The sequence below is a fragment of the Capricornis sumatraensis genome, chromosome 16 (assembly GCF_032405125.1).
Source record: "Capricornis sumatraensis isolate serow.1 chromosome 16, serow.2, whole genome shotgun sequence".
Lineage (NCBI taxonomy): Eukaryota > Metazoa > Chordata > Mammalia > Artiodactyla > Bovidae > Capricornis > Capricornis sumatraensis.
The window spans coordinates 56,479,274-56,496,046 of NC_091084.1; the positions used below are offsets into that span (position 1 = coordinate 56,479,274).

Below are 16,773 nucleotides of genomic sequence, written 5' to 3' on the forward strand. Positions count from 1 at the left end.
AAATGGAAGAAGAGATCTGTAATATACCAATCTAACAATGAACTCATATCCAAAATATGTATGAAGAACTCCCTACAAATAATTCAGACAATCTAATATAAAAATGAGAAACTTGAATTGGCCAACACACATGAAAAAAAATGCTCAGTAAAAAGAAAAATAAAATTTTTTAAAAAGCTCAATCTCACTAGTCATTAGGAAAATACTAATTAAAACTGTAACTGAATTATTACCACATACTCATAAGGATGAGTACAATGTAAGAGAAATAACATCAAATGTTGATGAGAAGGTGAAACAACTTTGCCCATCAAGGATAGAAAGGATAAACTGTGGTATACTATTACATACAGACTACTATTTTGGCAATGGAATGAATGAACTAGCTAGATCTCACAAACGTGTTGAGCAAAATAAGTCAGGAGTACATACTATAGGATTCCTTTCATGTTAAGTTCAAGGGTAGGCAAAACTCATACATGGTGATTGTACAGAAAAAGAGTTCTGTAACACAGCAGGCCTCAAGTTGCTATCTTCAGAAAGACTTCTTTGTAAGGCTGGTCTTTTGGCTGATGTTGGAACTTGGCTTCTCTACACTGATATAAAAATTTCCTCTAACTGATAAGGTGACTTTTAGTGCCTTGACTGTTCATGCAAACAGTATGACTTTTAATCAAAGTCTGTCCTTTTTCTGGGAGTCTGGAATTTTAGCATATGCTAAGCAGAGAGTGTCTAAGTGACCAGAACTCAATAAAAACTTTGGGCACTGGGTCTCTAAGGGCTTCTCTGGCGCAAATGCTGCATTTTCACTGCTGGAGAAAAGTGGTCTCTGAGTGACCAGACATGGGAGGGAGAGAACATAAGGAAGACTACACACAGATCCTTCCAACTCTACCTCTGTCTTTTCCCTCTCTTAGGATGCAGATGTGTGCTCTTACTACATTGCTGTAAGAAACATTAGCTGTGAGTACAACTACATACTGAGTATATACAGTACAGCTATATACTGAGCTGTGAGTACAACCATATACTTAGTACAACTATATAGTGAGTTCTATGAGTCCAAGTGAATCTCTGAATATGGGGGTGGCTTGGAGACCCCCTCAACATAGTAATGATAGTGAGAACAATGGATACATTTAGGGAGAGGTTAACAACCAGGAGTGGGCACTTTCTGAGGTGCTGGCAATGTTTTCTATCTTGAACATGACCTGTGTATATTTACCTTACAAAAATTCATAAAATTCTAGACTACCATTTTTGCACTTTTCCCTATGGATGTCATATACCAATAAAACAGCTTCCCCTCACTCTTCCCCTCCCTGTCAATAGCCAACTAATCTAATGTGCATGTAGTTAAACAGTGCCTACCATGGGGGAGAGTAGGATAATAACTGAAAGGACCACAAGGGAGAGGAAGTTTAGGATGTTAGTAATATTCTTTTTTTTTTTAAATCTGGGCAAAATTTTCATGGACATGTTACTCTGAAAATCTAACAAGCTATATACTTATGATTTGCAATGTTCTGTGTATATATGCTTTACATCAATAAGTTATAAAGATTACATATGACCACAAGTCTTTTTTTTACACATACATATATTTGTGTACATGTTAAAACGTACACTTCTACAGTTATCTCTCAACCTTTTTTTAAAACTAATGTCTTCCCTGTCCTAGCTCTCCCTGTCACTGTTCTGTGTCCTTTTTTTCCCTTGGCACAGCGGAATGATTCTCCAAGTCCATCAACTTCCAAACTGGTCTTACCTTTCTGTGACCTCTTCTCCAAGTGGAAAATGCTTTAAAAAACCAATTTGAGAATACTATCTTTCTCTGATTAAGATCCTTTAGTGATTTCCCATTACTCTTAGGATAAAGAACCAACTCCTCATGAGTCTTACAAGATTCTGTACAATCTAACCCTTGTTTTCTTTTCCCTCTTCATATCACACCACCCTTCCACTTTAGTACCTCACATTCCTTATTTCAGTTTCATGAATGCACTGTGATTCCTTTTATCATAGGGCTGTTCCCCATGCTGTTTATTCAACCTAGAATACTCTTCTTGTTGCTTTTTTCCACTTCCTTTGCACAGGAAAATCTATGCAAAGATCTGTCTTTAGATCTTCACTCAAATGTCACTTACTGAGGAAAATTTTTCAGATTTGAAAAAAAGTATGTACATCACACACACACACCCAGGTAGGTAAGACTATTCTACCTCCATGTACAGTAGTCTCCCCCTTATCCATGGGGGATATATTCCAAGACCCTCAATGGGTGCCTGAAACCATGTACAGTTCTGACCCCTATATATACTATGTTTTTCCAATACTAATGGGTAGGTAGTGTATACAGTGTGGATAAGCTGGACAAAGGGATGATTCACATCCAGGACAGGACAGAGTGGGCCGGTGTAAGATTTCATCATGGCTACCCAGAACAGCTAAAGGCTATGAATTTCATCCTGCCAAATCCAAAGGTCACTTTCTGTCTTCAACTTAATCACCCTTTCAGTACCAGTCAACCATTACTGACCACTCCTTTTTAAGGTTTGAAATTTTTTCTTTCAATGGCCTCCTACTAATGCAAGATTTCCAAAACATATTCCAAAGAACACTAGTCAAAGAAATGCTCCAACTAAAAACAAAGGAGGTTTCATGGTCAAATAAATTTGGATAATATTACATACTTTATCCTACATTTGGGGTTTTAGATACTTCTCGGGGATCTGAATAATTTAGCTAACCTCTCTGTGCCTGCTTTTCTCATCTGAAAGCAGAGACTATCTCAAAATTTATTGCAAGGGTTAACTGAAATAGTCTACATAAAACACACAGAATAGTGCTTGACACACAGAATATGAAGCATTCTATAAGTATTATTGTTATTATTACAATTCGCAGCATTGTTTGGAGGATTAAATAAGATCATATGAAAGTACTTTAAGATTGTATCTTATAGAAGTGATTCTCAAACATCATCGTCTCAGGAGCCCTTTACCCCTTAAATTATTGAGTAACTAAAGAAATTTTGTTTACACGCATTTTATCTATCAATATTTATGACTATAGAAACTGCAACTTAGAAATTTAAAAATATTAGTTCATTAAAAATAGCAATTCTATTACATGTTATCATAGATAACATTTTAATGAAGTAACTACATTTTCCAAAACAAAAACCATTTAGTGAAAAGAATGGCACAGTTCACCATCTTTGCAAATCTCTTTTATGTCTAACTTTATAGAAGAAAGCTACAGTCTCACATCTGCTTTTACATATAATCTGTTGCCATACATTGTTTTGGCTGAAGTACAAGAAAGAAATGACTTCTCAATATTCCTGTTCCCTACATAATTGTGGATGTTCTTTGATAGGACACCGAAACTCCACAAGCGGTGGTTTCTTAAAGATTAGCTGCAATGTGGAATCTGAAACCAGACCAATGAGCCTTTTCATACTATTTGATTAAAATCCACTAGTCTAACTTGCACTTTGAATAGAACTTTCATCCACGTATGTCTTTGTAAAATCATGAATTTATCAGTTTGGAAAATCTTAGTAAGTTTGGCAGACTGGCTAAATGGTAACACATTTCATGATATTTCATGATTTTTTTTTTTAAAGTCACATTTATCAATATCACCACTGATCTCATCAGAAAAGTCTCATTAGAGAGTTGTCTAGCTCAAGATAATGAATATAAATTTTCCAAAATTCTAACTTTTGCTTGAATGCTTGGCTATCTGTTGTTTTTCTTTAAGTGGCAGGCTTATTTTGTTCATTTCCAAGAAAATGTCTACAAACACCTATATCTGAAGTCATACTTAGAAAATTTTGTAAAACACAATATGTAACTTCTCTGAGTAGTGACTTCATAATGTTATAAAGTCCCTGAAAAACTCCATGGTACACTCCTGAGATAATGAGCACAAAAAAGGCAAATAATGTCAGTGTTATTATGAAGTAGTTTTCATCTTTTTGACTCCCTGAAAGGGTCGTGGGGACCCTCCTGAATTCCTGGAAACCACCATTTTACGTTGTACACATTAGAGTATATCAACTCTCAGTTAACTTTGATTAAACTACCAAAGAATCTTATAAGACCTCACTACCTCAGGGGAAAGTCAGTACTGTCTGAGAAGAAAAAAGAATGTTTCAACTGCCCAGTTCAGTTCAGTTCAGTTCAATCGCTCAGTCGTGTCCGACTCTTTGTGACCCCATGAATTGCAGCACACAAGCCTCTTGATGAAAGTGAAAGAGGAGAGTGAAAATGTTGGCTTAAAGCTCAACATTTAGAAAACTAAGATCATGGCATCTGGTCCCATCACTTCATGGGAAATAGATGGGGAAAGAGTGGAAACAGTGTCAGATTTTATTTTGGGGGGCTCCAAAATCATTGCAGATGGTGATTGCAGCCATGAAATTAAAAGACACTTACTCCTTGGAAGAAAAGTTATGACCAACCTAGATAGCATATTCAAAAGCAGAGACATTACTTTGCCAACAAAGGTCCATCCAGTCAAGGATATGGTATTTCCAGTGGTCATGTATGGATGTGAGAGTTAAGACTGTGAAGAAAGCTGAGTGCTGAAGAATGGATGCTTTTGAACTGTAGTGTTGGAGAAGACTTTTGAGAGTCCCTTGGACTGCAAGGAGATCCAACCAGTCCATTCTGAAGGAGATCAGTCCTGGGTGTTCATTGGAAGGAATGATGCTGAATCTGAAACTCCAGTACTTTGGCCACCTCATGCGAAGAGTTGACTTATTGGAAAAGACCCTGATGGTGGGAGGGATTATGGGCAGGAGGAGAAGGGGACGACAGAGGATGAGATGGCTGGATGGCATCACCGACTCAATCGACGTGAGTTTTTAGTAAACTCCGGGAGTTGGTAATGGACAGGGAGGCCTGGCGTGCTGTGATTCATGGGGTCGCAAAGAGTCGCACACGACTGAGCAACTGAACTGAACTGAACTAACCTTATCTTCCTGCCACTGCCCTAAGGTAAGTTGATTATATATATATATATATATATATTTTTAAAGTGCATTATTGCTACCTCTTCTAAACCAATATGAGGTATTAGGGTATGAAATTCCACAGAGTGCCATGTATTAATTATACTCTTGAATTTTAAGTTACTTCTAAAAAGCTGTTTTTAAAAGTGTACACAGGGACTTCCCCGGTGGTACAGTGGGTAGGAACCCATCTGCCAATGCAGGGGACTTGGGTTTGATCCCTGATCCAGGAAGATTTCACATGCCACAGGCAACTAAAGCCAGTGCACCACAAATACTGGAGCCCGCATGCTCTAGGGCCTGCGAGCCACAACTAATGACCCCCTGTGTCACAGCTACTGAGCCCTGTGCACCCATGCTCTGCAACAAAAAACCACAATGAGAAGCCTGTGCACCACAACAAAGAGTACCCCTCACTCACTGCAACTAGAGAGAGCCTGCGTGCAGCAACAAAGACCCAGGGGACCAAAATTCTTTTTTCATGTACATGGAATTTATAAATAAAATGAATGGGAAATATACTATTTAACAGCATTAAGTATATTTATATTTATGCTTAGTTAACAATGTGAGTTAACTTTTGAATAATAGATGGGCTGGCAATGTCACCTTTTATCAACCCTCCCTACAACCCATTTACAAAAGGGAAAAAAAAAAAAACTATAACCACTAACCCTAACAATACAATTATTAATTCAGTAAGCAACTCTGGAAACTATTTCTTTATTATAATAAACTGGGCAGGGTGAAAAATTGTCAAATACAGTAGAATTTGAAATCCTATAGTATTGATTTTTGGTTCTGATACAAAGTTAAGACCTTTAATACATTAAGCAAAATTTGACAGACATAAAAGGACTAGTACTGTATGACTGACTTAGATAATATGAGTATAAAGTACCTAAAACAGAAAAATTCATGAAGACTGAAAATGGACTGGGGTAAAAAGTTACTGCTTAATAGTTAAGTTTTTGCTCAGGATAATGAAAAAGGCGTGGAAGTAGACAGTGGTGATGAATGCAGAACACAATGAATAGTAACTAATGCCATTGGATTATACACTCAAATATGCTTTTTTAAAAAATGATTAAAATCGCAAATTTTACACTACTGCCATTTACATAAGGTACTTGAGCATATATGGATTTTGGTATCCGCAGGGGATTCCTGGAAACAATCCTCTACAGACACCAAGACACGCCTGCGTATTTTTGTCAAAAAAATTTGAAATTAATAACATGATACACCAAAAGCCACTTAACTGCACATTTTAAAAAGGTGAATTGTATGGTATGCAAATATCTTAATAAAGATGTTTTTAAAAAGCTCGTAATTTGGTCATGAAATACTCAAAGGGCTCTTACATATAGGTTGGTGCAAAAGTAATAGCCGTCTCGCATTGTTGAACTTTGCTGTTTGACAGTGGAATACATTCTTATACAAATGTGGCTATACATCATTTTAATGCTACCCGTCTGATCCACTACAGCTTTCTGAATCCTGGTGAAACTATTACATCTGAGAAGTACGCTCAGCAAATCAGTGAGATGAACCAAAAACTGCAACGCCTGCAACCAGCACTGGTCAACAGAATGGGCCCAATTCTCCTCCACAGCACATCACACAACCAACGCTTCAAAAGTTGAATATACTGGGCTACGAAGTTTTGCCTCATCCGCCATATTCACCTGACCTCTCATGAACCAACTACTACTTCTTCAAGTATCTGGACAACTTTTTTGCAGACAAAATGCTTCCACAACCAGCAAGAGGCAGAAAATATTCTCCAAGAGTTTGTCAAATCCAGAAGCACCATTTTTTATACTACAGGAATAACAAACTTATTTCTCATTGGCAAAAATGTTTTGATTGTAACTGTTCCTCTTTTGATTAATAAAGATGTATTTGAGCCTAGATATAATGATTTAAAATTCACAGTCGAAAACCACAGTTACTTTTTCACCAACCTAATAAAACAGGGCAGAGTCCAGCGCCAGTCCCTGACAGTCCAGTGGTTAAGACTCTACTGCCACTACAGGGGACACGGGTTCAATCCCTAGTCAGAGAACTAAGAGCCTGCATGTCACAAGGCCAGGCCAAAAACCAAATTAAAAAATAGATAAAACAGGACACAGCTTTGTTCACTGTCACCTGAGAACAAAAGACCTCTAAAGCATAAATTATAAGGGGGAGGCACATTTCCACTCGACACAAGGAAGAAACAATAGTCAATGCTGTCCAGAATCCTCAAGTATTCCCTCACAAAACTGTAATTCAAAAGACACATGCACCCCCATGTTTATAGCAGCGCTATTCACAATAGCCAAGACATAGAAACAATCTAAATGTCCATCGAAAGATGGATAAAGAAAATGAGGTATATATCTATAATGGAATACTACTCAAGACATAACAAAGAATTTAACAATATCATTTGCCGCAACATGGATGGACTTAGAGATTACCATACTAAGTAAGTCAGAAAAAAAAGACAATACCATATGATATCACTTATATGTGGAATCTAAAACACGACACAAATGAACCTATCTACTAAAGAGAAACAGACTCACAGACATAAAGGACATACTTGTGGTTGCGAGGAGGGTTGGACTGGGAGTTTGGGGTTAGCAGACACAAACTATTACACATAGAATGGATAAACAGCAAGGTCCTATTGTTTAGCACAGGGAACTACATTCAATATGTGATAAAACATACTGTAAAAGAATTTTTAAAAGAATGTGTGTACTGGAAAAAATTTTTAAAAGAGTGTGTGTGTGTATATATATATATATAACTAAATCACTTTGCTGTGTAGCAGAAATAATACAACATTGGAAATAAACTATACTTCAATTTTTTTTTTTAAGGCAAAAAATCCTAGAGTCATTCTTGACTTCTGTTTTTCTCTTACAACCTATATCTACACCATTAAAAATCCTGCTGGCTTCACCTGCCAAATAAACCTCAAACCCAACTACTTACCACCTCCACCTCTATAAACTTCGATTACTGCAATTAAACCTGGATTACTGCAACTGCCTTTAACTGGTCTTTCTGCTCTCACCTTTGCTTCCCTACAATGTACTCATCAAGTTAGCCAGTGATTCTGTTAAATATTTAAGTCTCTCTTCTAAACCCTTTGAAGACTTCCTATTTCACTCAGGATGCCATTGTGCTTTCCACAGCCTACAATAACCTACACAATTTGCACCTACCACAAACACATGTACATTTTTCTGGTCTCATCTCTTTCTCTCCCATGTCCCTTTGGGCTTCCCTGGTGGCTCAGAAGGTAAAGAATCTGCCTGCAATGGGGGAGACCACGGTTTGATCCCTGGGTAGGAAAGATCTCCTGAAGAAGGGAATGGCAACCCACGCCAGTACTCTTGCCTGGAGAATTTCATGGACAGAGGAGCCAGGCAGGCTACAATACATGGAGTGGAGAAAAGAGTCAGACGCGACTGAGTGACTGACCTTCCTTAAATCAGCTTGAGGACTCCTGCTTGTACCTCTAACAAGCATGCGCTGCCTTTACATTTACTGTTTCTACAGACTGAAATGTACTTCCCCTGGACACTTCCATGGGTGACTCCCTTACCTACTTAGGGTCTTTGCTCAAATAGACTTTCTTAGTGAGGCCTTCTCTGATAATCCTATTTAAAATAGCAACTGTGCCTCCCCTGCTGCTGCTGCTGCTGCTAAGTCACTTCAGTCGTGTCCAACTCTGTGAGACCCCATAGACGGCAGCCCACCAGGCTCCCCGGTCCCTGGGATTCTCCAGGCAAGAACACTGGAGTGGGTTGCCATTTGCTTCTCCAGTGCATGACTGCGGCCCACCAGGCTCCTCTGTCCATGGGATTTTCCAGGCCAGAGGACTGGAGTGGGGTGCCACTGCCTTCTCCAGTGCCTCCCCTACTACTCCTATTCCCCTACCCTCCCGGGCCCCTCCCATCAAACATTTGCTTTTTCTCCATAATATTATGACTGTGTGGATCACAATAAACTGTGGAAATTTCTGAAAGAGATGGGAATACCAGACCACCTGACCTGCCTCTTGAGAAACCTCAGGAAGCAACAGTTAGAACTGGACTTGGAACAACAGACTGGTTCCAAATAGGAAAAGGAGTATGTCAAGGTTGTATATTGTCACCTTGCTTATTTAACTTCTATGCAGAGTACATCATGAGAAATGCTGGGCTCGAAGAAGCACAAGCTGGAATCAAGATCGCCAGGAGAAATATCAATAACCTCAGATATGCAGATGACACCACCCTTATGGCAGAAAGTGAAGAGGAACGAAAAAGCCTCTTGATGAAAGTCAAAGTGGAGAGTGAAAAAGTTGGCTTAAAGCTCAACATTCAGAAAACAAAGATCATGGCATCTGGTCCCATCACTTCATGGGAAATAGATGGGGAAACAGTGGAAACAGTGTCAGACTTTATTTTGGGGGGGCTCCAAAATCACTGCAGATAGTGACTGCAGCCATGAAATTAAAAGACGCTTACTCCTTGGAAGGAAAGTTATGACCAACCTAGATAGTATATTGAAAAGCAGAGACATTACTTTGCCAACTAAGGTCTGTCTAGTCAAGGCTATGTTTTTTCCAGTGGTCACGTATGGATGCGAGAGTTGGACTGTGAAGAAAGCTGAGCACCGAAGAATTGATGCTTTTGAATTGTGGTGTTGGAGAAGACTTTTGAGAGTCCCTTGGACTGCAAGGAGATCCAACCTGTCCATTCTGAAGATCAGCCCTGGGGTTTCTTTGGAGGGAATGATGCTAAAGCTGAAACTCCAGTACTTTGGCCACCTCATGTGAAGAGTTGACTCACTGGAAATGACTGATGCAGGGAGGGATTGGGGCAGGAGGAAAGGGGACGACAGAGGATGAGATGGTTGGATGGCATCACCGACTCAGTCGACGTGAGTTTTGAGTGAACTCCGGGAGTTGGTGATGGACAGGGAGACCTGGCGTGCTGCGATTTATGGGGTCGCAAAGAATCGCACACGATTGAGCGACTGAACTGAACTGATTCATCACCATCTGATACACGGTGTATCTACTTATTTTCCCCCACTAGAATGTAAACTCCATGAGAACAGAGTCTTCGTTTTAGTTATCTATTCTCTCTCAGTGCTCAGAACAATGTCTAGTACATAGTAGGCCTTCTATAAATATTTGTAGAACAGCACGCTATATTACAATCGGCTACTTATATAAATATTATATATCCACCTCCTTAAATTGATTGTAAGCTTTCTGCAGGCAGGAACGCTGTTTCGTAAACTCTGAATTTCTGGGACCTCTAACGTTAGTGCCCTGACACACACAGTAGATACTGACCTGAAATGAATGAACCAACAAGACATGCCAAGGAAAAATCCTCAGACTTTCAAATACAGTCCCTACTCTATCACTCTCTAAATATAAGTGAGAGCGGGTGTGTTACCTCAAGGATGACGTTTCAATAACAACTACCAAGCCCTCTCGCGTACCCGTCCTCTCCCACACCCGTTATCCCCACATTAACCAAGTGAGATAATGAGTAACGGTCAGAAACAGAATTTGAACCATGAACAAGTCCGAAGGAGGGAGTAGTTGTGACTGGAGATCAAAGGTGGTCAAACTTCGAAAAGAAACATTGTCCCGGGGGTAGAAGGGCCCCAGAGACCACAACCATAGATTTCAGGTCCCTCTTTTGACAGCTAGGCTAACTAAAGCCCAGAGAGGAAAGCGCCTTGTCCGAGGTCACACAGTAAGCAAATCAGGGCGAGAACCCACCTTACCCACTCGCGCCGCCCAGTTGCCTCTTATTCGAGTGGCGCCCAACACGCAGAGCCCCCGCGGACACACGTGCTCCGAGGCCCCGAGCGCCCGCCGCCCACCGCTCGAGGCCAGCTCCCCACCTCGGAGCCGGGTTGGGGTCAACAATTGTGCCCCCCCCCCCCCCAACACGCTCCTCTTAGCCCTGGAGCCTGCCCAGGGCCAGCGGTTGGTAGCACGAACCGCCGAAGAGGGCCCGGGCTACCAGCTCCGCGCCCGCCGCTCACCTGGCCGGATCCCGCGGGAACCTAAAGAAGGCCAGGTCCGATTGCGTGCTCTTCCGCGTGCAGTTGGGGGCCGCGCAGAAGTTCGGCATCGTTGTCTGCCCGCCGGCCGACCCAGCCCTCCCCTCCCCGCCTCCTCAGGGCAGCCCGCCCGCCCGTCGGGGCCGGGGAGGGGAGCCAGGCCGGCCGGCCGGCCCGTGAGGGCCGGTTCGCTGCGGGGGAGGGGCGGGCGAGAAGCCGCGAGGGGCAGGAGGGGCGCCGCGGTCCGAGGCCGGGCTGGGGACGCGGCTCCACAGTGCTGTGAGCGGCCGGGAGGATTTACCGCCGCCGCCGCCGCTGGTGCACCTCCCGCCCGCCCGGGACGCTGCCGCCTCCTTCCCACAATGCACCCTGGCGCCCGGGGGTGCCCTCTCTTCCCTCAGCCTTCCTTCCCCGCCCCCTCCTTTCCGCCGACTTCTCCCCGGGCGGGTACGCGCAAGGAAGCGCGCCCGCTCGGGTGTGGCGAAGCAGAGGCGGGGCCTGGCGCAGGCTGCCGCAGTGCGCCTGCGCACGGCCTACCCGCGAAGGGAGGGAATGGCGCATGCGGGCGTGTCTCCAGGGACTGTAGAGGCTCCAAGCCCTCTGCAGCTCCGGTAGGTTTGGCGTGCACGGGTTTCCGCAGAGCCTGCACGTTACAACACCGATGCGTCGTTTCTTGCTTCTTTAAATTGCTACCACGTAGGCTTCTACTGCAGAGATTGCCTTAGACTCTTCAGAGCCGCGGGCAACTGGACGATCTTGGTGACTGATTTGCACACCCCCATTAGATCTTCGTGCCCGAGTTGGACGCTGACGTGGGTTGTAGATTTCATTTTCCCCAGCTTTGCAGCTACACTGTGGCCCCGTTAGCTTCTAGATTGGAAGCCCCAGGGGTTAAGATTCAGAAAAGCAATTACTCTTACCTCATGAGGCTTCCAGAGGAGCAAGAATAGCGGCATGATTCCACCTGCACCCCTATAGAGATTGATCCCTCTGTCTTTCCTTCACAGTTGTGTTATTTTAACGTTCTGTGTTGCTTAAGCCCCAAAATGAGTGACCGATACCTAGAACAAAGGATTAGTATCAAATTTTGCGTGAAACTGAACAAGTCTGCAAGTGAGACTCACCATCTTTTAAAAGAAGCTTACGGGGATGAAGTTATGTCAAGGGCCAGAGTTTTCGACTGGCACAAAAGGTTTAAAAAAGGACGCGAAGACATTCGAGATGATGCCAGAAGTGGTCGTCCTGTCACCCACCGGACGGATGAAAATATTAAGAAAGTCAAGGACTTGGTCTGTTCGAATAGGCAGTTAACCGTGAGGATGATGGCCGAAGAGTTAAATTTAGATAAAGAAACTGTTAGACTCATTCTGAAAGAAAACTTGAATATGAGGAAAGTATCTGCAAAAGTTATATCGGGTATTTTGAAGGATGAACCTAAACCTCGAAAACTTGACTTTTGCTCTGATCTTTCAAAGGAAACTAGGAAAAACAGCTCATGTGTGAGGAAAAAGGTAAGGAATTCTGAAGCATGCAGTCATCTCCAATGAGAAGCTGGTGAGGAAATGCCTCTGCCTGTATCCCATCCCAAAATCCGTTTCCCTGCCAGCCAGCTGCTGCAGACTTGTCTTCACCCAGCCTTCCCAGCAGGACAGCTCAGGGTTGGTTCACACACCCTGGTGAAAGGAATGTGGGGTGGCTGAACCCAAACTGGAAAGCTGCCTAGCAGTTAGGCACCTTCATTTGCTGCTCATTTATTTTCAGCTTCTTTACTGCTCCTCTCTGTATGTCATATCTCTGCTAGTCACGCTTTACTGAACTCTTGGGCCAGCTTCCTTGCCATTTTCCACAACTTTGAAGAACTTTTGGCTATTGACTTCCGGTACTTGCTTGTGCTTAATTTTTTCCCCTTAACAAGTTTTTTCTTCACTGACCAGACCTTAGCTTGATGTGGCTGTCCTCTTCCTTTGTTCTCAGTATTCTGCCTCGGATCATACGATTGAAAGGTGGGAGCATGACCTCTTGGAGTCTTTCTCTCTGTGTGCCTAGGGAGGCATACTCTGCTGGAAGGACCCTGAAAGAAGGCCTACAGTTCCAGCTTGCTTCACAGTCAGGGCCTGAGGTATGGTATAGAAGGCAGTGGCATGCTGACATATGGAGCAATGCTAAGGGCCTGTCCAGCCCAAATGACTCAGAGGGAGCCCCTCGGAACTCAGGAGTTAGCCTCCCATCCTGACTTTCTCACAGACCCACCCCTCACAGAAGAGCTGGGTTTGTTTCATTCTAATCTTGTGCTTTGGACTCCCCTCCACCCACTTCATTTGGGTGTATCCTATCTCATGGAGAAGGAGGATCTGGTCCTGAAAAATATAAACCAGAGGATTCAGGTCCAGGCTATGATGTGTATAGAGTAAGAAAAGGTAACACTCTAGACCTTGAATTCAGGCAGTGTCTTTTGCCTCTGTGCTGATCCCACATATCAGCTATTTTTAGTAACTAATACCAACATTGTCAGGTATTTTTTTGAACACCTTCAGTGTTTAGAACACTGCTGAGCACTGACAGTATGAGGTTATGAAATAAGATCACCAAGGGCTGGGTGGACTTCATGCATAAGATGGTTCCTGGACTGGATCCTTAGGAAATTAGGCACATTTCCAGGCAGGTAGAACAGAATGAGGTTTTGAACCTCTTGTCAGTAGGAAAATGAGGGCACTATTGGATGAAATAGCAAAGTCTAAAGGGGAAGATAATAGTGTTGTGCAGAAGATGAACAATTTGAGATAATTTGCTTCCTCTCCTCTGCCCCAAACTCTGTTCTAATAGTTTATAAATTGCTTCCCCCTGAGTCTGTAGGCAAGTTTGTAATAGCCCACTTATTTGATTATCTAATTTTCTCATCAAACCATCAAAAAGAAGCAGTCTTTACTAGTTTAGACTCCCATATCTCTTCCTGGCTCTCTGCCAGGATTTATGGAGTGGAACTTTTCCCAAATGGGTTCCAAGAAATACCACATAGACTGGAAACATCTCAGAATGCCTGGTGGAGGATTGTGTGTTGGGTAGAGGTAGGGATGGTTAGTAACAGCATTTCACAGAATTAGCCACTGTCTATGTTTTAACCCAAGGATTTTTACATATAATGGCTCCTATTTTTTAACTGGTAAGTTAGTAAACAGTCCTGATTGATGGTAGAGGCACAACATTTACTCAACACAGTTGTTTTTAGTTCTTGCACTCTCACCTTCAAAAAATTACAGGTTTCCAACTAATACCTGTCAGTTTTGAGGCACCCTGAAAATTAGACCTTATCTCGCAAATAAAAGCTATTTTTCAGGAAAACTGTAAGCAACAGCTCACAGACTCCCGCCTGCAGAGCAGCTTCTAGGCATTTCATCTCAGGATCATTACATCTTCCTACGTCAGATAAAGCCCTGGGCTCCCCATAAGGCCTTTCCAACAAGGACACTGACTGCACTTCTAGGAAGAAAACCCCACAGCTGGCAACCAGAAGCAGGTAATCAGGAGGGTGAATTCAGATTGTTCCAAGTAGCTGTGATGAGAAAGACTTATTTATTACCTACCTTACCTTAGATCGGAGAAGGCAATGGCAACCCTCTCCAGTATTCTTGCCTGGAAAATACCATAGACGGAGGAGCCTGGTAGGCTGCAGTCCATGAGGTCACCAAGAGTCAGACACGACTGAGCGACTTCACTTTCACTTACCTTAGATCATGTCCTAGGCAGTAGTCAGGTTGAACTATATAACCTGAACCCATTACCCTTTTGCAAGGTCTCTCAGAAAATAGTCAATAAGATCATAATACACTCTAGAAAGCCTTAAGTTTGGAGGGAAATAACGATACTCATGCAGGCCAAATCATTCACATATGGCTTCTCAGGATCTCTACACCCCATTTTAGAGCATAATCTCTAAGGATTATCCCCAGACAAGAGAGTTCTCATGTAACAGTACCCCTTTTGTGTCCACCCGTCAAACCTGTTTTATTTCTCACAAGAATTTTGCCTGCCTGCACCTTGCTGCCTAGGCCCCTCGAGTTTTGATTTTATAATCTCAGGGATCCACCCATCATCAAGCCCCAGGCCCTTGGCCTTGACTTTTCTCAGATATTGCTCCGTTCATTCTCCAGTCTGCTCATGCTCCTCTGCTTCCCTGGGCTTTGTTCTCAAATTCTGGACCACACCTGCCAGTAGCTGCTTTTGGCTTCTTTGGTATGCTGACCTTGAATTCCCCTTTTGGTCTTGATTTTCCACTCAGCAGCAGCTCTTCTCTCTTCTAATTTTTAGATCCCTCTTTGGCTCCCTAGTTCATCCCTGTAGTCTTCCTTTTTTATTTTCTTTTTGTTAGTTTGTTTTTGGCCATGCCATTCGGCTTATGGGATCTTAGTTCCCCAACTAGGGTTTGAACCTGGGCCCTTGGCAATGAGAGTACAGAGTCCTAATGACTGGACCAACAGGGAATTCCTGGCCCTATAGTCCTGAGTAAAGAAATTAGTCCATCCCTGGCCCCAGATTGCCTTCCTATCCTCAAGAAGAGGGGTGGGGGCACATGAGGAAATGCGATCTTTTTTGTTTGTTTCTAGCCACCTGTCACCCTTAGCCACCAGGGGTTCCACTCCCCAGAGGCAACCAATATTACTAGTTTCTCAAGGCAATTTAGTTACCTCTGGTACTCAGGAACTGTAAAAGAATTTCAGAGGTACAATATGCAAATCCATTCTCCCAGCAACTATATTTTCCTGGGCAGGAGAAGCTCCATTTAACCATAAGAGATGAAGCCTGGCTCTCTATAAGTTGTCAGGAAGAGAGCTGGCCATCTGCAAACCTTGAGTATAATTCTCAAACTCAACACACAATCAGGGAATCTCTTTGGCTTTCAGGCTGATCTTCCCCATCCCTATTATGGTTCAAAATCCACATGGAATGTTATATATGTTATATGTATATATGTTATATACCATGGCTGCAAGTCTGGGACGAACAAACACTTTCCAGGGCAGATCATCGCATCATTGAGTTTATCCAGTTCTTTCTTCTCCCATTATCTCTCCTTCCTTCCACCTGTCCCACTGGTACTGGGACAGAAAGAATAAGATATTCACCAATCTTTGATTTCGAAAAACATGGGTAAGTTCTGCAGTCTTCTGAATTCTGCTCCCGGCTCTGAATTCTCATTGAAATGTCATTGTTTGGGAAGAATGTGTACCTGGGACCTGCTTTCCAGAATCTTCTTTTCAGATCCGTTTCTTAGCATTCAGACTTGCCTTTGGAGATGCCTAAATAAATCTGGATGCTGAATGACGTGAAGATGTCTAATACAGGAATGGGGTACTATTGGGAACTGTCTGTCACTATATCACATGTACTGATCAGCCAGCCAGCTATCTGCAGATATCATTGCCAGCAAGTCTTACTGGGCTCATTGGAATCGGTTACCAGGGTCCTATGTGGCTTACTTTAAGAGTCTTTTTTGCTGCTGGGATTGTATATGTAACCCTGCATTCTCCAACTGCTCCTTAGTTGGATTAGACCTCTCAGATTTTATCAGGCTTTTGCATCCTGTATGAGGCAACAATCATGTATTTATCTTCTACGGTCCTGCCTTGTCAGGTTCTTACAAATCTGTCCCAATTGTATCACCCCTCTCCCAGTATTAATAT

At 42.6% G+C, this 16,773-nt stretch overlaps 2 protein-coding genes across 2 annotated transcripts in view; one reads left to right on the forward strand and one right to left on the reverse strand.

The window, feature by feature from the left end:
• Positions 1–11,193, reverse strand: part of THAP12 (THAP domain containing 12) — a 28,591-nt gene extending 17,398 nt beyond the window's left edge. The window contains exon 1 of the mRNA XM_068988576.1: positions 11,078–11,193. Within this exon, the coding sequence (XP_068844677.1) occupies positions 11,078–11,166 (89 nt within the window). The 5' untranslated portion in view covers positions 11,167–11,193. The remainder of the gene's footprint in view (positions 1–11,077) is intronic.
• Positions 11,194–12,141: 948 nt separating this feature from the next.
• The window catches only part of GVQW3 (GVQW motif containing 3), a 31,137-nt gene continuing 26,505 nt past the window's right edge, over positions 12,142–16,773 (forward strand). Inside the window, exon 1 of the mRNA XM_068987946.1 lies at positions 12,142–12,606. Coding sequence (XP_068844047.1) covers positions 12,142–12,606 — 465 coding nt within the window. The remainder of the gene's footprint in view (positions 12,607–16,773) is intronic.